This window comes from Ambystoma mexicanum, chromosome 6q, assembly GCF_040938575.1.
Source record: "Ambystoma mexicanum isolate Mex_15411 chromosome 6q, UKY_AmexF1_1, whole genome shotgun sequence".
Taxonomy (NCBI): Eukaryota; Metazoa; Chordata; class Amphibia; order Caudata; family Ambystomatidae; genus Ambystoma; species Ambystoma mexicanum.
This window is the reverse complement of record NC_090937.1, coordinates 1,265,664,296-1,265,689,264: the sequence shown is the minus strand read 5'-3', so window position 1 is coordinate 1,265,689,264 and position 24,969 is coordinate 1,265,664,296. Positions and strand designations below refer to the sequence as shown.

Sequence of the window (24,969 nt, the reverse complement as noted above, 5' to 3'; positions counted from 1 at the left end):
CTGCCTCAAAATCTTGAGATTTGTATTGAAGTGTATTGGTATACAATAGTAAGTTGTCTTCTGCTACTGAAATGTTTTCTAAATGATTGTGTAATAAATGAATAAGTGTTTTACCAAGAAACCTTGAGTATAAGTGTTTACTTGAAGCACTGTGATTGAAAGTCCTCTGTGTAACTACTTGTACTGCTCACATTCACTCGAGATCAGCCAGGCTGCTTAGCTCGCTACCAAAAACTGTGGTACAGACTTATACCAAAGGCTGGTTTGGCTAACACCTATAGCCCTAATTGTGTGTAGTGGTCCCAGAGTGTACAGCATGCAATTCTGCCTAACACAGGGCTTCTCTGTCGATGTGAACTTGTGATTCGGATCTGCAGCAGGGCTTCACCGGGCAAACCAACGGTGTTGCAGGAGCCGTCCTCTTCAAGCTCTTCGGTTCCTTCGTTCCAGTGGTCAACTCTGCCTTCCACGCCAAGAGACATATTTTATTCAGTTCTCTCCCATTCATTCCATCCTAGCTATCACTCACCCAGCAGGGGTGGCTGTCCATGCCGGACAGTCAGCCAGCCAATCACCGGAGTGCATTTGGGTCTCCTAGGAGACTAAGCACAGGGAGTTTCAGGCACCTCCCTCACTTCCTGCCCACCCCAGACACTCTGGCGCCAGAGGCGGTCTTCACTCCTGAAGCCCGTCAAAGGAAAATGAACAAAGAGACCAAACCTGGTTTGGCGCACAGACACTCTAGAAGGACATTTCCAAAAAAAGAAATGGCGAAAAAAGACCACCGGGACCTGTTTTAACAAAGGGGACTCAGAAGCCATATGGAAAAACATGGCTCCCACAATTTAACATTACCGGAGCTACGAATAGTTTGTGGTCGGGGAAAATCATGGTAGTTCGTTGTAAAACCACTGCCACCAGCCATTCTGAGAGGAAAGGGTAGCATTTGACTGCTACATGAGCATCTAGACACAGGGGATACTAAGTAACCCCTCAAGCACTCTATTGGAAGATAGTGTGTGCTGGGTCTAGGAATTTAAATGACTAGTAAAGTCAATTTCACTTTACTTACTCTGGGAAAACAGTAGTTTATCCCAGAGAAGGTATTTAAACCTTGGGAAAGCCTTAACAGGTTTCCCTGTGCCACTGCACAGAGGGTGCTGTGAGACACAAATGCAAGGATGACTATGGAGTTGGTTCGACTCCATAACCAAAGAAAACAAAGAGTAAAACACATCAAAATCCAGCAAAGTTGCTGGGGGTCTCTAAGGTGAAGGGAATTGGAACCTTTATGAGAATTCTTCCTAACAGTTATCAATAGGCGAATGCTTTGGAAATCTTCTGGGTTTTTCTCAAAAATATTCCCAATAAAGGTCATCCTCCTCATGACCTTATCTATGTCCTCACATGTCCATTGGGCTAAGCTCGGAATGGAAATGGGGCCTAGTGCGGAGGCCTCAGGGGTTACAGTGCCGTCTAAGGAGTCCTTTTCAGGAGGAGTACCTTGGTCTGGTCTGTGAGGCTGGGAAACCTTATGAGGCTGGCCTTTGGATGGGGAGAGTGACTTATCCTTATGAAGCATCTTGGAAGATCGCTTCTTAGACTCCTCCTCCTTTCTAAGCCCTTTCGGGTTGTTTTTCCACTAAGTGGGCTAGTCCCAACTGCACTGAGGTTTCAACTGATTTTGACAAAGCACGTCTAACCTCAGTCGTGGAGTGGCCCGATGCCTCATCAGTCGACGTTCAGGTGTGGATGTATGCACGTCGTCTGTGCTGTCTTTTGACAGGCCCAGACTGTCATGTGGCGATCGTGAATGCCCAGAGGACAGTGAACTTGTGGACCTCTCCCTATACTTTGTGCATGGGTCCTTCTACAACCGCGCAGCGTCTCTGCTCTGGGTTGTGCGTTTAGTGGAGGTAGGGGTTGTGGGAGCGCTGGTGCCGCTGGGGGGTCGTCCACACAACAGGGACGCTGGCCTGTCTGGTGGAGTCGGGGTCTTGCGCTTGGGAAACTAACTACTCCCCTTCGCCGTCCGAAATGGCAGCGTTGTTACCATTGCTGAAGGTCCCTTCCACGTCCATGGTGTGGTGGGCCCAGCGTTTAGTCTTACGGTCCTTCAACATCTCTGGTTATAAGAGCCTACAGGCTCGACAGTTCTCTTCAACGCGATCTCGTGGGAGGCAGAGATTGCACACCAGGTGCTTGTCGATCACCAGGAATTTTTTCCTGCAACTTGGGCAGAACTTAAAGGGGTCTTCTCCATGATAACATGTAATGGCAGCTAGGCGAATGCAATGTAGGAAAATGGGAAAATACATTGCTGCACAAAAACGTCATCCTTACCGTAGCTAAAATAAAACAGCACAAGCATTTTGTGGGCCAATATTTTTTCAAGGCATCAGTACAGTACTATGCAGAAATAAATGGACATTTACAAATTTAAAAACAAAATAAAACAGCAGACACTAAACTGGTTACCTGCATTTCGGTTTTGTATGCTTTTTCTGTGTATAATCTGAAACATTTTCCTGGCCTTGTTCGACCAGCACGTCCGGCCCTTTGCTGAGCAGATGCTTTACTGATTGCAGTTACTAGAAGAGATTCCACTCTGATACGAGGATTGTACACCTAATGGAAAAGAAGAACAAGTTACTATGTTACCTGGTAACGTTCTTTCGATGGGATGGTCCGACGACGTATTCCATATCTATGACAGTAATCACCGCAGCACAGCTGCAGTGATTTCTGTCATAGATATGGAACACGTCGGAGGACCCAATCCCCTCGAACGATGTTTTTGTTTCAGCACTTTTCCAGAAACAATGAATATTGCTGGGAATGCAGAACACACTAAACTAAAGCAAACAGACATAGGATACAGACAGCCTACGGCAATGGCACCCATCAAAACTCCTTTGATTCATAGGATTTTAAATCAGGATTCACAAGCCAATGCAAACATCTGGTCAATTAGTAAGTGAAGTGTTGCTCTGGGCTTCTTAACCACTGTCATATAAGACTCAAATATTTGAGACTTTAACATCAGTCTAGCAGATGTAATTAGTACCATAATTATGTGATTGACCAATTCATAATTCAAAACATTTGCCCAAATAAATTGTGTCATTTTTAATCAGTAAAAAAAAAAAGTGTCCTCTATTACTTCCCTCTGGTGTATGAGTCATTGAACCGTACTAAAAAAAAAAATAGGGGGGAATGTTTTTTTTTACTGGACATTAATACACATGCCCTTCTCTAGAATACTCCTCTTTTGGACTGTTTTGATAGTCCGTTTTTGTACTTGCTATTGAATATGCAAAAACTAATCCCAATGGGAAGGCTAACACCTGACAAAAAAAGGGAAGCCAAAACACTCAAGGTAGCGTGGTCCAAGAAACAAAGCTAAACTGTTGGGTAGGTGTAGTAGGTAGACCAAACAATGAGTCCACATGCCATACCAGAAAATATCCCACAACAATGTAATGAAAAATCGATAATTGAAGTAACAATACTAGCAGTAATGCCACGATGCCCAAGGGCCCCTTTGTGTGCTTTATAAATGTAAATAAATACTATCTGGTCAAAATAGTACTTTGGGTACTAACACAATATTGAAGATACCAGAATATTTTTTTTTAAAACAGTAATGATTATACAAGGACCCTTCCAATCCCAATGTGTCTATCTGGGCCCTCTACCAGAGGTGAACCCTCAACAAAAAATAAGTGGGGGTGAGGAGAACCAGTGAACCATAAAACCGAACCAGCAGGTCAATCCCTTATTGGTCTGCACAATTACTAAATAGCCACCCAAAACCCTAGCATATAAGTGGGTGGCCCTAGACCCAATGGTCAGCACCTAATATATGGGAAGAGTACATGATTAAAAAGGGAAACAATTTAACCAACAGGAAAAATAGGTAAACTAATCCCAAAGCCCTAGAGCATTAATCCACAAACATTTAGACTCTCAGAACCTTAAGTGTTAATGCACAGTCACAGACAACACACAGCCATAGAGGAAAATAAACTACTATAAATCATAGCCAAGAGCTTCCAAGAATCAATAGAACATTTAAGCAACAGTTACATTAAACATTTCAGGGGGGAAAATGGCAAATATTACAGGACATAGAAAGACTTGATGGCAGGTATCTGCTTTGAACAACATGCTTTGCATAGGCTGCCATCTAGTGGTTGGTGTTAGGGAGAATTTTCATTTATGTGCCAATTCCCTTTCAACCTTCGAGAACCCCAGCTCTTTTGCAGGACTTTGGGCTTGCGATTTTTTTACCTCCTGAGTAAGTGGGACCTTTTTCTCATTCGATGTATTTTGCCTGACTGGGATTTTTGTCTTTTACAGTTTTATGGAGTCTGACAAACTCCATAGGCATCTGCTTTTTGTATAGTGAAACAAAGCACCCTGAAGTGCAGTGCCACTGAAAAGTCCCTTGGACCTTTCTGAATGTTTGAATACATTTTATTGAGTGAACTACTATTCACAAGAATAAGAAGATGAACCCGGTTTTACTTTGCTTTTTGTGGGACCAGCACACCACCCTATGTGGAGTGCTGGGGGTTACTAAGTAATTCCTATCTCACATAACATTTTTTGTTACACTAACTTACTTTAAATGGCTGGTGGCAGTGGTTTAATTTTACAACTAGTGTGCATCTTTACCACAGGTTGAACCCTCAGCTGCCGTACTGTTAGGCAAGACTATGTAGTAATCCTGTGGGAGACTACACCAGCATTGTCCTCTTGGCAATAGGGAACCCAACTTTTGGTATAGGTCTGTACAACACAAGTTGTTAGAGTGAGCAGCCAGACTTCTCAAGAAGGATCAATGTAAGCTGTAGAGGTGCAACAGAGATTGACAGTGACAAGTACTCAAATAAAACATACTCCAGTTTTCTTATTAAATTTTTTATTAATTTAGTCAGTTTTAAAATAAGCCTTCTTTATGAAGGGCAATATGCAACAATAAAATACAATTCACAAATACACTCCTTCAGTTTCAGTTAAGTAGATACCCGTTTGTGATGTGTCGCACACAAACTTCCAAAACCCTGAGGTGACTTCAATTGCTAGGACACTGTGGACATTGATACATCAATTTAACACTTCATGCAATACTGGGGATATGGAAAAAGGAAAAGGTTAGGGAAGGAAACAAAGGTTAACAGGTTCTTGTGGCCCTACAGTGATTTCTTATTATACATAAACTTCTAAAACATTGTGCAAGACCTTTTACCTACCTGCAAGAAGTGCTTCAGTTGACCTAGACTTTTGCTCCACTAACATTTGCTGTTCTGGCTCACTGTAAGACTATTTTTACGTCTGACTTTGTGCTTTGCTCTTTCCCCCAGGTAAGGGTGAATTTACTTTGCATTGGAGGGTTCAAAAAGTACTTACCTGCTTAAGAAATATTTGTTAACCAGTGTTTTATTCCCTTCTCTTCTCCTTATTTAACAACCTCAGCATTGCTCTAAATGTACCAGTGATATATTAATGCCCAGTGTCCTAGTTATTTAAGTCACTTTGGCGTGTAGGAAGAATCTGTGTGCCATCCCAAATGGGTATTTCGGATTTAAAGAGTGTAATTTTGAAGTGTATTTTTGTTTTACTTATATTTTGCTCCCTTCTAAATCAGTGCGGATCAGAGTGGCTTCCTCAGACACCGCTCCACGGCCGACAACATTCGCAGAGCCTTGTATCTGTTGGAGCTCGCTTCCCGGGAGTTGGTGCTCCTGGCCCTGGACGCAGGACAAAGTGGATTGGACTTTCATGAGGCTTACCAGGCTTTTGGATTTGGCCCGGAGTTCTGCACCATGACGCTGGCAAATTACAAAGCCCCCAAAACTCTTAGAGTTAACGGCACCCTCTCTTCCCCCATCAACCTAACTTGCAGAACTCGACAGGGATGCCCGCTGTCGCAGCTTCTCTTCGCTTTAATTATGGAACCGTTCGCCCAGCGGATCAGGTTGAATCCTGCAGTCGAAGGCTTTCAATCAGGCTCGGCGCACCACAAGCTGGCCCTCTATGCAGACGATGTCCTCCCGACTATCACAAAACCCCGCTCCTCTCTCCCTCAAGCCCTGGCTGAGATAACGAGCTATGGCAGGATCACAGGCTTCACAGTTAACTACCGGAAATCAGTCGCCATGGGAGTGGGCTTGACCCAAGGAGGCCCGAGAAGCCCTGGTTCCGCTGTGCCCAATACATTGGTCGACCAAGGAACTTAGCTACTTGGGAGTTCAGATCCCGGCCAGTCCAAGCGAAGCTTATCGGGCTAATTTTCCCCCATCATTTACGAACTTGGAGGCAGATTTGAGACGCTGGGCAACACAGGAGATATCGCTGATGTGCCGTATTACAGCCTGTAAAATGAACTTCCTGCCGAGATTTCTGTATGCATGCTCCACACTACCAGTGCCGGTCCCAGCGCCAGCCCTTAAAGCTTACAGAAGAAAATGCTGCAGTTTATTTGGAGGGGGGAAAAAAAACAGGATCCCCAAATCCACGATGCTGGGCAACGCGAAACTGGGTGGGCACGGGGTCCATTACTTGCAGAAATACCAAATGGCGGCTCACCTGTCTTGTATCCAATCATGGCAAGTCCTTACCAACCGCCCCAGATGGCTAGACCTCGAACAAGCGCAGCTGCCCCCTCCACTGCGCTTTCTCCCACATGTCCCCCCTCCGGAACGGCGACAATGGCGGAATCTCCTGGCATCCACCAAACACACCATCTCAGTGTGGGACAAGGCATTGAAACAGAAGATCCCGACGGGGCTCAGCCCCCTCTCCCCAGTGTTCATGAATCCGACCTTCTCTCCTGGTCTGTCTCCCCGGAATTTCAAGGCCTGGATTGCAGGAGGCCTAGAGACCCTGGGTCAACTTTTTGAAGGGGGCCAACCCTGCACCTTTGAGCGATGCAAAAAAATGTTTGGGATCCAGGAACGAGATAGGTTCACATATACCCAGCTACGCCACTGGTGCACTCATCCTCGGACGCGCCAGGCGACTACTCGTCTCCCCACAGCCATTGAATTGACCCTTAAGGAGCTTCCGCCCCGAGGGAGAATCTCCACTCTGTACAAGCGCCTCCAAACGGACTTCCTAACCTCCAAGACCCGGTATATGGCCCTATGGGAGGCGGACTTGGGCCATCCGATTGAAGACCAACAATGGGTCGACATCTGGTCCCGGGCTCACACCTCCTCATCATGCATCACGAATAAAGAGTGCGCCTACAAGATCCTCCTCCGGTGGTACTACCCTCCCCTGAGACTCCACATGAACTCCACGATCAACCCGCAATTCTGGGGGCAGTGGGGCCGAATAGGCTCCTTCTTCCACATGTGGTGGTCCTGCCCCAAGGCCCAAGCCTTTTGGAAACAATGCCTAGCGACGATATTGGACATCACTCAAGTGCGACTGCCCTTGGCCCCCAAGCCCATCCTCCTTGGAGCACCGGTCCCCGCGATCTACCCCAGGTCCGGCCCCAAGGCCAAACTATTGTCACAATGCCTACTTGCGGGTAGGAACGTGATAGCCCGCACCTGGAAAGCGAAGGAAGGTCCTCTCATGCCTTTCTGGTGGATGAAGGTCTGGGACATCCTGATCGCCGAGAAGGTAACGGCTGCCGGAGCAGGCACCTTGCATCGCTTTCGCAACATTTGGGGTCCAGTATTGGAGTTTGACCAAAGGTTCCCAAGCCCTGACTTTCAAGCCCCATCTGGCCAGAAGAACTATTTGGGATGGAGACCCCCTACAGGGAGGTGAAGACGGAACTTGAGCCCGAGGAGTGGGGTGGGAGGAGCGTCAAATGGGATTACTGTATGCTACATGTCGCGGGTGATTAAGCTTTGTATTGCCATAACCTGCCTGTTTAAAATGAATATGTTTTAAAAAAAAAAAAGGCTTATTCAACTGCCTGTTAAATTAATAATCGTTTAATCAAGAAACCTTGAGTGCAAGTGTTCATTTGGATAATTGTCACTGAATCTCTGTGTCAACAACCTTACTGTTCACATTGACCCCTCTTTAGATAAGCCTGGCTGCTCAGTCACAACCAACTTGTGTAGTACATGCTTATACCAAGGGTTGGGTTGACTATTTCCACGATGTCAAGGCTGGTGCAATCTCCAACAGGGTACTGCATACAATCTTGCTTAACACAACAGTCACTAGCAGGCCAGTTTCTCACCTGCAGTACAGCACCCATGGGTGACCATGGCCCTCCTCCCCCAACCCCCGTCTTTCAGCATCATTTTTAGTTTGTCAGTTCCTTCTGGGCTTGTCTTCTATCGTTTAGAGTAGATCTGAGCCCTTGTGTGTTTTGCCTTTGGCCGGCTTCAGCCCTGAAGCGCTCCCAGGGTCCAGTGTGTCAGGGAAGGCAAGAAGTGAGGGAAGAGCCCAAAACTTACCTGTCCCTTTTCTGTAGGTGTGCCTGGCTGAAACCAGTTAATCGGACATGGACCAATTTTAAATAGTGAAATCAATTACTGCACATGATTGAATAGCGATGTGCTGTGCAAAACCAAGCTCTGTAAATAAACAGATTAAAATTGGTCCACGTCCTGATGAAGGCCCTTGGTAATACTGGAGGAAGCATCTTGGATGAATGTATTCCACTATTGAAGCCTAGGCGAGCACCACCAACCAGAAAAGGGGCACTTCTGGGAAGAGTGGAGCTAGTTAGCCAATTGCTAGCAACCTGGTCGTGTAGATTGCCAAAGGGTGGGACCCAATATAGAGTACAGTGGGTCCCAGCGGTGGGGCTTGAATCAAGCAGACTCGTCCCAGCTAAGTGATCACCGGGAGCATCTGCAGAAACAAATGCAGAATGCCCAGGTTACTGCATTGTATGTGATGTGTACCATCTACCCAGCATAGGGTAGAGGTCAACCAATAGGTGCAGGGGACCGGAAGCAAAAGGCCTGGGAGGGCCATTAGAGGAACATAGTGACAGGGACTTACTTGTAACCTGGAGTGGCTAAATGACTGATAACACATTAAACAACTATTAATTTATGGTAAAGGTACCTCTATAGCGCACCGTCACCAATGGAATTGGTCCCCAGGCGCTCTGGCGGATCAGTCAAGAAACCTTGCGTGTAAGAGTTTATTTGAATACCTGTAACTGTGAATCTTTGTGTAACTCCACTACTGCTCACATTTCCCCTCCTGAGATAAGCCTGGCTTCTCAACATGCTACCAAAACTGTGAAGTACAAGCTTATACCAAAGGTTGGGTTGCCTAAACCTGTAGTCATAGTTGCTTGTAGTGTTCCCAGAGGGTACTGCATTCAAACTTTGCCTAACATGGGGCAAGGTGGGAAAAGGAGGATCCTCTGAATTTTATTTTGTTGCAAGGTTTTGGTTCCAAACTGATGTTGCTGCTGGATCCACGTGGCCTTGTTGGGCGGTGTACACTTAATTCTTTTCTTAGGAACTCTGCACCTTGGCCGTGGATTGCTCCGTGTGTTATGCACATTGATTTGAACTTGATTCGCTGTTTTATTGGTAGCCAGTGTAGCGTTATCAGTGCTGGTATGTGTTCTCTGAGGTAATTTGACGAGCAGTCTAGCTGCCCGTTGAGGAGAATTCTCAGAAATGTGCCAATTCCCTTCCACCTTAGAGACCCCCAGCTATTTTGCTGGACTTTAGGACTTTTAATTTATATCCTGAGAGAGTGAGACCCTTTTCCCACTCTCTCATGTATTTGCCTGCGATTTGGACTGGTTTCTATTGACTTTGGAGTTTGTCAAACTCCACAGGCATCACATTTGCATTGTGACACACAGCATATTCAGTGCAGTGACACAGGGAAGTCTAAGTTTTAAATACCTTCTCTTGGTGAAACTACTGTTTCCAAAAGCAGTGAAGTGAAATTGACTTTACTTACATTTTGGAACTTTCTAGACCCAGCATACACCATCTTACCATAGGGTTCTGGAGGGGTTACTTAGTATCCCCTTTGTCAAGTTTTTCATGAAACATTTTTATGCTACCCTTTCTACACTTCATGGCTGGTGGCAGTGGTTTACTTTTTACTACCATTGTGTGTTTTTACCGCGGGCTGCGTTTGCAGCTGCAGTATGGCACCCATGGGTGCCCATTTTGTCAAAATGGGCCCAGTCTTTTTTGGCAATTTCTTGCTGGAAAGGTCCTTCTTGAGATTTACCCTGCACACCAAAACAGGTTTGGTCCCTTGGTTCGTTTTGCCTTTGGTGGGATTCACTAGTGAAGCCTGCCTCTGGCTCCAGTATGTCTGGCAGGGGCAGGAAGGGAGGGCAGTGCCCGAAACTCCCTGTGCTTAATCCCCTTGGTCACAGGAATGCACCCAAAGCTGATGGCCAGCTGGCTGTCCGGCAAGGACAGCCACCCTGCTGGGTGATTGACAGCTAGGCTGGAATGAATGGGAGCAATCTGCATAAAAAAAGGCAAGGCTTTTTGGCTTGGAAGGCAGACAACCACTGGACGAAGGAATCCGAAGAAGGAAGAGATGTCTGCTGCAACTCCTGGACTGTTGGTTTGCCTGGTGAGGTCCTGCTGCTGTGCTGAAGCTCAGAATTCGTATCGAAGGAAGACGTGCAAGGACGACTTCTCCCCTTGAGTTGGTGGGACCAATCAACTAAAAAGTAAGCCACCTGGAAATCCTCTCGAAGCTGGTTGAATTTCCACTGCAGTCGCTGCTGGAAGCGAATAGCCAAGGAGAGGAACACCAGATCGTGTGTGTTGCTTTTAAGCTGGCCAAGAGCTCCAGGAGGATCCTCCGGGCTCCCAGGAAGCAGGACTAACGGAGCCTTAGCCACCTCAACAGAGTGCAGGACCCCAGAGGCAAGGAAAGCCCATCTCGACAGCCATGAACCGCAGTGTTGACATTTGCGGTAGATGCGAGGAGCTGAAACACCCAAGTACCACTTTGTTTGAAGATTGCCGGTTGCGGTCAGTGACCGTCCCATTGCAGCGCAGGAGTCCCCAGAAGTCCTCCTTGTCCCCACAACTTAACCACAAGAACAGCAAAATCTGAAGAGCTGCACAGGAACAGAAGCCATCTGCTGCACTTTTCTTCAACCTAAAGGTACTGCACAGTCCAAGAACTTACCTCTTGTTGTGTCAGCTTGCTTGATATCAGTTGAGACTTGTCTCGTTTGCTCTTGTAGAGTTGCTTGCATCTTCTCCTACTCACAGGCCCAACAGCTTGTGAGCCTACATTTGATTCTACTTTTGCTACATAGATTTCTAAAACATTGTGCAAGACTTTTACTTATCTGGAAGAAGTGCTCCAGTTCACCTCAACTTTTGCTAACTTAACATTGGCTGGCCTGGCTCCCTGAATGACTTCTCTCCTCAGCTTATGTGTTTTACCTTCCTGCCAGGAAGGGGTTAACTGGCTTTGCATTGTTTCTTTTTTAAAGTACTTACCTGGTTAAGAATAAGGAACAAATTACTTACCTGTAACTTGTTCTCCAGCAGCATGAGTCTGGCATGGATTCACATGCTCATTCCCTGTCGTCAGGGTGGGAATCCTAGGTAAAGCAAAAAAAATCAGTTTCGTTTCTGAACTGTCTTTCTACTAATAACCAATCACTGGTCTCTGGGTCATACTGCCCCCAGCCAATGACTGCCCTCTACCTAAGCCCCTCTGGCAGCCATATTCAGATTTGGTAGCACGTAAAGTGGAAGTAGGACCAAGAGAAGAGCCACAGAGGGGTTGGAGGGAGGGTTTGCATGTGAATCCATGCCAGGCCCATGCTGGAGAACAGTTACAGGTAAGTAACTTGTTCCTTCTCCGGCATGGGGTCTGGCATGGATTCACATGCTCATGAATGACATGCATTACTTACCTTAATAGCATTTCTGATGTTTGTATCTTCTTAGATTCACATGCTGTGCATATGGTCCGACATCCAGTGGTAACCGCGGATGTATTGCATCTCGTCTTTCGGGAACCAAAAGGGGACGTCGGAATAGGCATGTCTGTAACACTATCCCTATCCCGACGTGTGTAGTACCCAAAATCCCTCACGCGCTGAGGTCCCTCCGATTGCATTTTTTCTGCCATGAGGGAGCCCAAGGCTATAGTGAGTGAGTACATAAAGAGAGAAAGTAGTAAGCCCTCTATGTTCCTTCCACCCCGAGCAGGGAGGTAGGGAGGGCACATGTGAAACTAATCAGAAATGCTATTACGGTAAGTAATGCATGTCTTCTGATGCTCGTTAATCTGCTTAGAATCACATCCTGTGCATAGACTAGCGAGCTACCCAGAGTTGGAGGTGGGTTGTGAGAAGGAACAGTAGAGAAAAGAGGTCTTAGTATTGCTTGTCCCACCTGAGAATCAGACCTAGAATGAGTGTCTAGGCAATATTGTTTTGCAAAGGTGTGTACAGAACTCCAGGTTGCCGCTTTGCAAATGGACTCAAAGAGGAACATTTGCAATGAATACTATGGATGCCCCAGCGCCTCGAGTAGAATGTGCTCTAGGCTTGAAGGGCAGTTCTCTCTTAGCAAGAGAAACAGTGTGATGCATTTGACAATCCACCTTGAGATAGCCGATTTAAAGACAGGATCCCCCTTCTCTACCAGCTGCCACTGAAACGAAGAATTGTTTAGTCTTCCTTAGTGGTTTAGTTCTTTCCAGGTAAAACATGACTGCCCTGCGCACATCTAGTGTGTGTGTGAAGGCTTCTTTTGTCCATGTTAGTAGGGTTCTGGAAGAAAGTTGGTAGTTCGATTGATTTGTTCACATGGAACTTTGAGATGAATTTAGGCGCAAACCTGGGATGTGTGCACAGAACTACCTTATCTTTGTGGACTGCAACAAAGGGGTCTAGAACAGAAAGAGCCTGTAGTTCGCTAACCCTTCTAATAGAAGTGATAGTCACTAGGAAGGCTGTCTTATAAGTCAGGTCTTTCAGACTTGCTTTATGCATAGGCTCAAAGGGAGCTCCCATGAGCCTGGTCAAAACCACATTCAGATCCCATCCAGGGGCTGGGTGAGAGATGGGAGGATAAATCCTCTTATCCCCTTCCATAAAGGCTTTAATCACCAGTATTTTCCACCATGATACCTTTTGGTGTGATGTGGTGTAGGCTGAGAGAGCAGCCAGATGAACCTTTATGGAATTGAAGACTAACCCAGTGTCCAACAGGTGGGTTAGATCCAGCACAATGTGTGAGGGTGAACAATCGATGGGATTGACGCCATTGGGAATTGCACCAGATGACAAAATGATTCCATTTGCTGGCACAGCAATAACGTGCATTAGGTTTTCTTGCTTCCCTGAGTATGTCCATGCATCTCTGAGGGAGTTGCAGGTGTCCAAACTCTGATCTCAGGAGCCAGGCTGCTAAGTTCAGAGTTTGTGGGCATGGGTGTAGGGTCTACCCCCTGTCCGAGACAACATGGTTTACGGGCAGGGAAGCTTCACTGGTGGGGAGAGGGACATTTCCATCAGGTGAGCGAACCAGGGTTGGCGGGCCCACATGGGGGCCACCAGTATAATGGTAACTGGTTCATGGTGCATCTTATGCACCATCTTGTTGAGAAGGGGAGACGGGGGGGGGGGAGGGTAAGGGGGGGCGGAGCGTAGACAAGTTTCCCCGACCATGTTATCCAGAGACGTTCCCCTTGCATCAGTTCTGGGGGTACCTGGAGACGTAGTCTTGGCATTGGGCATTGGGCATTCTCCTGAGTAGCGAACAGGTCGATCTCTGGGAAACCCCATTCTGCGAAGACGTTGGACACAATATCTTCGTGCAGTCGGCTTTCGTATTCTTCGGGCAGAGGGAAATATCTGCCGAGTACGTCTGCTAAAAGATTGAGTTCCCATGGAACATGTTGGGACAACAAAAACATCTTGTGTTTGAGAGCCCATATCCAAATGTTTTGGGACAGCTTGGATAGCCCTGGAGAGTGAGTGCCCCCTGTTTCTTCAGGTAATACATAGCTGTAGTGCTGTCCATTAGAATCAGCACTGTCTTTCCTTGCAGTTGCATCTGAAAGGCCTTCAATGCTTTGAACACCGCTAATAGCTCCAATAAGTTTATATGGTTGGATGCTACTTGAGGGGACCACTCTCCGTGCGCGGTCTGCTGAAGCAGGTGAGCCTGCCACCCCGTGAGAGATGTGTCTGTCGCGAGAGTGGCTTGCACTGGAGGGGCGGTGAAGGTCTTTCCCTTCAAGAATGTTTCTCTTGACCGCCACTGCAGAGAGAACGAGGGCTGGCGAGACAACTACCAGATCTTCCCATTGTCCGCTGGCCTGACACCACTGGCTGTTTAGCCACTCTTGCATGGGACACGCGCAGCCGCGCGTGGGGAACCAGGTATATGCATGATGCCATCATCCCTAGCAAACGCATGGCTTTGCGTACCGTCACATCCAGACTGGCTACTCCCTTCCCTGGAGGGGAAGACGAGACAGTCTTCCGTCTGAATTCGAGCCCCCAGAAATTATTTTTCTTGACTTGGGACTAAACTGGATTTCTTTTTGTTGATTGAGAAACCCAGGTTGAAGAGGAGATCTACTGTTTTTTTGGGTGTTCGAAAAACAAACGTCAAACGAGTCCCCCATGATGAGCCAGTCGTCGAGGTAAGGGTAAACTGGGACTGACAGCTTGCGCAGGTGTGCAGCTGCCACTGCCAGGACTTTGGTAAACACCCTTGGCGCCGAGGCGATGCCGAAGGGGAGTACCTTGAATTGGTAAAGTCTGTCCTGGATCATGAACCTTAGATATTTCCTGTGCGCTGGCAACATTGAAATATGCAAGTATGCATCTTTCATGTCCAATGTTGCCATGAAGTCCCCTTGTTTCAGCAATGGGATCACCTCCTGCAGTGTTACCATGCAAAACTTCAGGGGTTTTATGAACTTGTTCGCTGGGCGCAGGTCTAGAACAGGGCGCATGGTGCGATCCTTTTTGGGTACAAGGAAGTACACTGAATAAATACCCTAGTTTACCTGAATAGGGACGGCTTCTATGGCGTCCTTTCCCAGCAGTGCTTCCACCTCTTGGATCAGGATCTCCAGATGGTCGGGCGAATTCCACGCAGTAACCGTGGGCGACTGTCTTTAAGACCCACTGGTCGGAAGTATCCCCTCCCATACCCTGAGGAAAGATGTTAATCGCCCCCCCGACCGGGGTGACATGGGAGGGGACCTGGACTTGGTGGTCATTTCTGACCAGAGGCTGTGGCTCCTCTGGGATTGGGGCCTCTACCTTTGCCGTGTTTCTGACCCCTAGTAAGTGGGGCTTCCAGATGTTTGATTTGTGTTGAAGTTACCCGCGCCGTAGTTTTGACCAGCACAGGCTAGCCCTCGAAAGGACCGCCGAGAGTCATTAACCCTCTGGGAGGAGGGTTTCAGTGTAATTTGATGCAGAGACTTTATAGTCTCATACACCTTCTTGGCTGTCTCCAAAGCCTCATCCACTGCTTTCCTGAAGAGGTTAGTCTCCTCAATGGGTTTATTAATGAGGGAGGCCTGAATCTCGGGTCTTCCCTCCGTTACAATGGCGAGAAGCTTTGATTTGGCGGGTTCGGGAACCTCTTGGAGGCCTTCCTGGAGCAAATTCCATTGGGCATCAGCATAACTTGCTAATAGAGTAGTATTATTAGAAACCCGTATAGTGTATGCAGCTGCTGACGCGACATTTTTTCCCAGGGCGTACAGCCGCTTAGACTCCTTGTCCGGTGGTGATTCTCCCGTGGCAAGGGGTACCCCTGCCCTTTTTCGAGTGGTAGTCACTACCAGTGAATCTGGGATGGCGTGCCCTTTGATGTATAGAGGGTCGGAAGGAAAAGGTTGAAATAATTTTTCGACTCGCGGGTTCACTGCCTGTTTGAGCAGGTGACACCAATGAGGAAGCTACCCGTCTCTTAACAGAGTTAAGGAGGGGGATGGATTGACTCGCCAGAGGTTTTTCCTTAATGATATCCTCCATGAAATCCTGCTCAGGTACCGCCTCGAGTGGCAATTTTAAAGTATTCACCTGCTTTTTTCAACATGGAGTTAAATGCCATTTGGTCATCTACAGGAGAGGCCAGGCACAAAACAGTGTCCTGATCTTGCTGTGCCCATGGGTCCTGACCTTCCTGCTGGGTTTCCTCCCAGTTGTCCATAGTATCCCGTTGGTGGTCCTCCTAGTTTTGAAGAAAAGAAGCAGCTTCTTCATTATAGATGTCTCTATATGTATCCATCTGGACCACGTCTTCCAACAGGAAGACGTGGACTGATCTTCTTGAATTTGGAGGTTAGAGTCTACCCAAGCCCTTTTCGGGGAGGATGATCAGAGCCGATCCATACACCCTTTGAATTTTTCAGTAGTCCATTTAGAGGACCAAAAACGGGCCTACGTGAGGAGAAACGATGTTCCCCGCACTGCGGCATCGAAAGGAGCCTCTCAGGGTGTCGGAGAGAGGCTCACGACTATCCTCGTAAACATCATCAGAATCGGGAACCCTATCCGCCGAAATGTTTTCCACGGCTTGTCCCGTAACCTTAGGCGGAACCGGAGTAAGGCCTACCGCCGCCGTAATTCTTCTGATGCTGCTCTCGATAGTCGCCGAATCGTCGTGAGACAAAGGCTCTGATGATTTATCGGCAGGTGTAGTACCTTCCGCGGCGCTAGGAGACCTAGCGGTCGGTCTTCCGGGTAGAGGCCTAGCCGTAGTTTTCGTGCCTGAGGCCTTAGAGGCTGTCGAAATCGGCGTAGGGGGTTGTGTGCTTAGTGCACTAGTACGCTCGTCACCGGATGTTGTCCCTGTAGCAGGACCAGAGTCGAGCCTTAAAGGGTAGGGGACGGGCGTGGCGGACCTAGAAGCGTCCGCCTCAAGGTCTATAACATCCGAAACTGACGTTTGGTCAACCGAAGTACCCCCCGTCACTTTCAGCGGGTGTGGGGGGGGAGGGGGTTCCATGCGTGACATACCGTACGCGGCCCATTGCTTTACACGTTACAGGGCCTTAGGCTGAAGGAGTTTGCACGCCACACACTGCTTCTCGTCGTGCTCTAGGGGGAGACGGGAGTTACACGTCCTGTGTTCGTCCTTCCAAAGATACCTGACCCTACACTTAGGGCAGAATCTAAAAGGAGTCCTTTCCATAGCAAAAGGGAAGGATGACCAGACCAACAGGGAAAAAAAGGGGAAAAGGAGGAAAGACATAACGACAATATGGCCACTCCGACCCCACTCTCCCTACTATATAGGACGGCGAGAAGGCCAGACCACGTGGAAAATCCAGCTGCCAGATCTTATGCGCCGAAATCCACAGCTGTAGACGATTCCCCCGTAGTCTTCGTCGAAGATGTTCTTGATGGACGAAGTGACTTAACGGGGAATAAACCGACAATTCGGTAAAGATAAACAATGTCTCTAGTAAGAGCTCTGCTAAAGGGCGACCAGTATCTGGGCGGAAAAAAAACAATCCGAGGGAGCTTGGCACGTGAGGGATCTTGGGTACACTACACATCACATACGGATAGTGTTACAGGCATGCCCATGTTGACATCCCCTTTCGATTCTCGAAAGACAAGATGCAATACTCTGCGGTTACCACTGGATGTCGGACAATATGCACAGCATGTGATTCTAAGCAGAACAACAAACATCAGAAATTACAGTTACTTTAAAAGAGTGCAAATAGTTTTTCACCAGAGGAGTTGATTCAATGCAATAGGTAGGACAAAGTCAATGGACTAATGTCTTTTATAGGTAAAAACAGTTCTGGTATTTAAAACTGAAAAGTCTTTGCTACGGTTCTTAGAGGTAGTTCACGGAAGAAAGGTCTGTATGTCGGGTCACAAGCGGACTAGGCATGCAAGTTACAAAAGTTGTACGCACTTTCGCAGTGAGAGGTAAGTTCTCTCGCTAGGGTTTTCACAGTACCTTATATTGAAGAAAAAGATGCAGCTGAAGATTTCTGTTCCTGGCAGTTCCCACAGATTTCGCTGTTCCCGAGCCTAAGTCGTGGGGACAAGAGGGAGGACGTCGGGGGACTCCTGCAGTGCACGGGGACAGGTCACAAAGCTGGCAATTCATCGATTCCGGTTGCTGTTTCTTTAAGCACACAAGCTGGTGTCCTTCCCCCTGGTTAATCCTAACCAGCTCTGAGAATGGAATCGTGGTGGCTTACGAGTTGATTGGTCCCACCAACTCCAAGGAAGAAGTCGTCCTTGAAGGGGCTTCTCTGTCAAGATTAACTTGGAGATTCGGTCTTGCAGCAAGGGTCCACCGGGCAAACCAACGGTCCAGTAGTTGCAGCAGCCAGAGTCTTCCAGCTAGTCTTTGGTTCTTTCGTTCCAGTGGTCGACTGCCTTTCAGTCCAAGAGACTCATCTCAAACAGTTTTCTCCTATTCATTCCAACCTGGCTGCCAGACAGTCAGCCAGCCAATCACACCAGAGTGCATTTGGGTCTCCTAAGAGACCAAGCACAGGGAGTTTCCGGCACCTCCCTCTCTTCCTGCTCACCCCGGACACTCCGGCGCCAAGGGCAGACTTGAGTCCTGAAGCCCGCCAAAGGCACACAAACAAAGGGACCAACCCTGGTTTGGCACGCAGAGAAATTCTAGAAGGACCTTTCCAAAAAGAAATGGTGAAAAAAGAAGACTGGGACCCGTTTAAACAAAGGGCCTTAAGGCGCCATCTTGAAAAACATGGCTTCCGCGATTTTTAGCTACCGGTGTTCATGGTCGGGAAAAATTATGGTAGTTTGTTGTAAAACCACTGCCACCGGCCATTTCGATAGGAAAGGGTAGCATTTGACTGCCACATCACAGGGGATATACGCAACCTCTCGAGCACTCTATAGGAAGATATTGTTTGCTGGGTCTAGGAATTTAAAAAGACTAGTAAAGTCAACTTAACCTTACATTCTCTGGGAAACAGTAGTTTAAACCAGAGAAGGCATTTAAACCTTAGGACAGCCTGCAAAGCTTCCCTGCGTCACTGCACTGAGGGTGCTGTGTACCACACGAAATAATACGAGAGTAGGGGGCGTGGCCAACTGCCGATCCATGTGCAGGTGAATTCCGGGTGCTCCCGTGCAGCCGCCGAAATCTGCATGAAATCCTGTGTAAAATCCCCATGGATGCCGTAGAAAGTATTGGGGAACGAAGTTGAAGTGCCAGGGTGAAGGATAATCCGTTTGAGGAGTGATGCGGAGTGGGGTGTAGTCTGAGAGACACGCCGAAAAGTCTGGCGCTTTGGCAGGAAGAGCTGCCCAAGATGGCCCCTGTGGAGCTCGGAGTGAGGAGGCAGACCCGTGTGGAGCCCATGGGTGCTGGTAATGGACGGTGATCTCCGGGGGCAGCAACGGTCCTGGTGAGAGCAGAGGTGTCCCTGGCAGAGGTGGAAGAACGGACCCTGCTGGGCGAAGCACGAGGAGGAGTGGATCGGGTGGCAGACGGTGGAACGAGTTGCCGCTGGGAGTGGCGCTGGTCAGCCCGGAGAGATATCGGTGGGATGAGTCCTGGCTGGGAGCCGGGGGTTGGTGTCTGGAGAGGAGCGGCCAGGAGGAAACTAAGGGGGGGGGGGTGCCCGCTGGCATGGCGGCGGGAACAGAAGGACCGAGTGGCGCCGCAAAGAAGGGACCCCCCGGCAGAACGGAGAGCCCGGGCTGCGGGAGCGGCTGTTCCGGTGCGGGCTGAGAGACGGGACCTTGCGAGGAAAAAGTGAACGGGGGCCCACACTGTATGTCCCGTGTGGGGGGGTTCTGCCCACACAAAGACATTGATGGCTGCATGTCCCCGAGAGGAGAAGAGGCCCAGGTGCCGGCTCTGCAAAGAGTGCGGAGGTTGTGGGGGACATTTTCCCTCCACCGGTGCGGGAGAGCAAGACCGAGCGGTGACTCCCCTTGGCGGTGGGCTTGGAGCGGGCCCCTGGAGGCGGTAGAAGTGTTGGTGGAAGAAGCCTTCGAGGCGGGGGCTGGGAGGTCCGTTCTCTGGTTTCTCTCCTGATGGGAGGTTATGGAAGTCTCCCTGCCTGCGGGCTGTTTGACCGTCCCGCTCTGGCCGGAAACCATTGAGTGGAGTGAGGGGTGGAGGGCCCCTGGGAGCGGGGTTCCCCCCTGTACCTGCTGAGTGTGGCGCATAGAGGGGGCCTTGGAGATCGGCCCCTGATTGAGTAATAGAGCGGGTACTGAGGACTGCTTGAAAAGAAGGGGACGCAGGCCGGAGGACTTTGCTGGGGCTGGACGTTTTGCACGGAATCGGCAGAGGTTGGAGACTGCTGAGAGCTGGGCTTCTGAGGGAAGACTCCAGCAGAATAGGTGGAATTAGGCACAAGGGTGCCAGCTGAGGACAGACCGCAAGATTTGCGCCTGAGGGGGGTGCCTATTGGAACTGGTGTACCATGGGACAAAGTCAGCAGCGGATGGAGAAGTACACGGAGGCAAAAGACAGGCCCCAGAGACGAGAGGGACCAGATCAACAGGGGGGATCCCCAGGGGAGGAAAGAAGCCCTGTGACCCTGGACTCGCTAATGGAGGAGATACAGGTCTCCAGGGATACTCTTCAGGAGAGCATTAAGGAGGTACGAGTGGATGTCTCTCTGGTGAGGGCAGACCTCCGCAAAGTGTGCGAGAGAGTTAGGTGGAACAGAGGGTCAGTGCGGTGGAGGATGATGTCCAAAAGCTAAAAGCCTGTCCATGTGGCCTACATTATGTGGGAAAAACAAATAGGCAATGTAAAGTTCGAATGGTGGAACATCGCAGTTGTATCAAGAATCAAGTGATAACTGCCCCTCTTGTGAAACATTTTATTGAAAAGAAACATGGTTTCAATGACTTCACATGGCTGATTTTGAAAAAGGTTCATGGAAATACCAAAATTGAAACAGATCGAAAATTATTGAATATAGAGCAAAAAATAATTTTCAAATTACAAAGCAATGTGCTAGGGCTCAATGAAAGCATTGATTGGCATTTGGTTAGCCAAATATAATTTTGGACATTGTGAGATGCATGTACCATGTGGGCACCCAATTTTGGTGAACAATTTGGTTTTTAGTTTAATTGATGAAGTTAGTGCAATTTACATCTTTTTGATGCGCTGAGTGTTCACTAAACTCCTCTACACCAGTTGATCCTGGGTCTGTTCCAATATGGCCCCCTTGGTTGTTGTACTCCTGATTAACTTCGAGAAGTGGAGTCCTTTCTTTGTGTTGCTGCGCAACCATAGACGCTTTGAGATTGTGCAGCAGCCATGGCTCCTCTGAATCGAGTGCTGGCCGAGTATGTTTGAATGCTGCAAGTGGAGTGAATAAACCCCGACGTGTGTATAGGTGAGCACGCTACCAGCATTTCGCTTTTGGATGTGACTGTGCATGATATTGTCTCCATGTCGGGACACCTTTTGCATTATTTGGTGGTTGGGGTACTTTATTTTACACTTATTTTACACATGTTGTGTGGCTATCCATTTTCCGCGTTTCTTTTACGTTGTGGAGGTTGGACAGCATGGACGCTGAGTAGTTGTCTTTACACATTAGATCATGCATGGTCTCCTCACGTGTGTGAAATATAAGCACCCCCTTCTGTTTGCCCTCTAGTGCATGTTGACGGCATGTTGTTAGCTGAGGTTTTGGTAATGCCAGATAAATGGTGTTTACTGCTATGTTCCCATTGCTTTCCAGATTGACTCTGTACTTTATTGCTTGATCGTATGGATGTTTCCATTTCTGAATTGTGAATTGCAGTCTTGATCCCTACATTTGTGGAGGTAATTCACTGTTATTTGGAGCCTTGATTTTATGTGTAGTGGTATTGAAGCCAGTGTGATTTCTGGATATAACAGAGCATGTGGTCTCTGTGTATTGGTTTTGTCTTACTTAGGTGTAGCGATACTCTAGCGGACTGTGACGCTTTGTTGAAGTATTGATTTCTCATTTGGAGGGAAACCAGCAAATTTGTCATCCTGTGACGTGCTTTGAAGTTTCACCATTTAAAGGTAAATCTGCGGGTGCCCTTTGGGACCCTTGTGAGTGTGGCATAATCCCTGTGCCATGCTTCCATTTACATTTTGTAGTACTTCCTTCCCTCTTTGGAACCCATTAGGTTTCTCCTTTCCTTTATTTTTACAGGCTTGGAGGCTGTTTTCCTTTTACCCTCTTGGGTGCCTGAATCTACCCTTTCAACACGGTGTGGAAGAGATTAGTGGATGCTTTTAAATTTATCCCCTGAAGAATGTTCGCCTGAACTGGGCAGTTAAGAACAGAAACATGTTGGGATGCTTGTTGTTTTAGTGACACATTGAGATTTTTTTGTGTGTTATGTGATATCGTCTGTGTCGTATAAATAAGCTATCCGATGTTCTATAATTGTTTTACATTTGTTTTTTAAAGTTTAGTACACTGTTAGGTGAGGGTAGTGTGTTTTTTGTTTAAATTCAGTTTGAATTATTTGAATAATAAACTTGTTATACATTTGTGTAAATCAGTTATAGCAGACGGTCCATATTTTCAGGACTAGTGATGCTGGAAAACCATAGAGTTCCTGTGTGAGGGGGTTGGAGGCAAGTAAACAACACGTATCATCTTGCTCTTTATTGTATTACAAAAGCTAAAAGCACCAGTTGACGGGCCTTATAGGCGCAACTCGAACCCTGGAAGTTAGAGCTAAGGATGCGGAGAGTCCCTCCAGGCGCTGCAACATCCGTCTGGTTGGTGTCCCGGAGAGGGAGGAAGGCCCTAGCGGAGCTTTTTGGGGAAAATCTGATCTTAAAAGTCCTGGGGATCAAGGGCCTGTCCAACCTCTTTACTGTGGAAAGGGCACATAGGGTTCCAGGAAGATCTCCGCTGCCGGGTGCCCCACAGAGAGTGCTAGTGGCTAAAATCATGAACTTCCGGGATCGGAAGTGCAAAGTTGAGGATTTTTCAGGACTTTGAGGTACAACGTCAGAGGAGATCCTAGGATGCGGTGAGGAGACGTCTGCGGGAACTCAACTTAAGATATGACAATGCATTACTTACCGTAAAAGCATTTCTGATGGTTGTATCTGCTTAGATTCACATGCTGTGCATAGGTCCGACATCCAGTGGTCACTGCGGAGTATTGCATTTTGTTTTTCGTAGTCGAAAAGGGGACGTCGACAAGGCGTGTCTGTAACACTATCCCTATAGTGACGTGCGTTGTACCCACAATCCCTCACGCGTCGAGGTCCCTCTGTTTGTATTTTTCTGCCCTGAGGGAGCCTTATAGACGTGAGTGAGTACAGAAAAGAGAGATATATAGGAAGTCTATGTTCCTTCCATCCGAGCGGGGAGGAAGGGTGGGCGCATGTGAATCTAAGCAGATACAACCATCAGAAATGCTTTTACGGTAAGTAATGCATTGTCTTCTGATGTTTGTTAATCTGCTTAGAATCACATGCTGTGCATAGACTAGCGAGCAGTACCCGGAGTTGGCGGTGGGTTATGAGAAGGAACAGTAGAGAAAAGATGTCTTAATACTGCCTGTCCCACCTGGGAGTCAGATCTAGAGTGTGCATCTAGACAGTAGTGTTTTGTAAAGGTGTGCACAGAACTCCAGGTAGCCGCTTTGCAGATGGACTCAAGGGGAACATTTGCAATGAATGCTATGGAAGCCCCAGTGCCTCGAGTGGAATGTGCTCTTGGCTTGAAGGGTAGTTCTCTCTTAGCAAGAGTGTAACAGAGAGTGATGCATTGAACAATCCATCTAGATATAGTGGATTTTGAGACCGCATCTCCTTCTCTTCCTGCTGCCACCGAGACAAAGAATTGATTAGTCTTTCTCAGTGGTCTGGTTCTTTCCATGTAGAACATGACAGCTCTGCGTACATCTAGTGTATGCAGACTTTTTTCTCCCGAGCTGGAAGGGTTTTGAAAGAACGTTGGTAGTTCTATAGTTTGGTTTACATGAAATTTCGAGATGAATTTAGGTGCAAACCTTGGGTGTGTGCGTAGAACCACTTTATTCTTGTGAACTGTTACGAAGGGGTCTAGTACAGAAAGAGCCTGTAGTTCACTTACTCTCCTAATGGAGGTGACAGCTATTAGGAAAGCAGTCTTAAGGGTGATATCTTTAAGAGTTGCCTTGTGCATGGGTTCGAAGGGAGGGCCCATGAGTCTGGAAAGTACCACATTTAATTCCCATCCGGGAGCTGGGTTAGCTATCGGAGGGTGTATCCTCTTTACCCCCTCCATGAAGGCTTTGATAACTGGTATCTTCCACCACGACACTAAGTTGGGAAGTGGTGTATGCAGAAAGTGCCGCTAGGTGGACTTTAATGGAATTGAACACTAAACCTGAGTCCAGTAAATGGGTCAAGTATAGAATAATGTCAGTAGGAGAGCAGTCAACTGGGTTGATGCTAGTACCTCTACACCAGATAACGAATCTTTTCCATTTGCTAGAATAGCAGTGTCGAGTATTAGGTTTTCTGGCTTCCCTGAGGATGTCCATACATCTCTGTGGGAGTTGTAAATGTCCAAATTCTATGATCTCAGGAGCCAGGCTGCTAAGTTCATGGTCTGAGGGCATGGATGCAGTGTCCTGCCCTTGTCTTGTGACAGCATGTTGTACGGGCAGGGAAGTTTCACTGGGGGAGATAGGGACATCTCCATCAAGTGAGCGAACCAAGGTTGCCGTGCCCACATTGGGGCCACTAGTATCATGGTAACCTGCTCCTGGTGCATCTTGTGCACCACTTTGTTGAGAAGGGGAGTCGGGGGAAAGGCGTAAACAAATTTCCCTGACCATTGAATCGACAGACCGTTCCCCTTGGACTGGTTCTGGGGGTACCTGGAGGCGTAACTTTGGCATTGTGAGTTCTCCAGGGTTGCGAACAGGTCTATATCCGGGAATCCCCATTGCGTGAAGATGTCTAAGACGATGTCTTCGTGCAATTGCCATTCGTACTCTTCGGGCAGGGGGAAGTCTCTGCTGAGTTTGTCTGCTAGCAGATTGAGTTCCCCTGGTACATGTTGTGCTAGTAGGAA

The 24,969-nt window shown here is 47.8% G+C and overlaps 1 protein-coding gene across 2 annotated transcripts in view; it reads right to left on the bottom strand.

Moving 5' to 3' along the window:
• The window catches only part of DHX15 (DEAH-box helicase 15), a 346,647-nt gene that overhangs the window by 140,406 nt on the left and 181,272 nt on the right, over positions 1–24,969 (bottom strand). For both annotated transcript variants that reach the window (XM_069631877.1, XM_069631876.1), the window contains exon 8: positions 2,479–2,628. In XM_069631877.1, the coding sequence (XP_069487978.1) occupies positions 2,479–2,628 (150 nt within the window). The remainder of the gene's footprint in view (positions 1–2,478; positions 2,629–24,969) is intronic.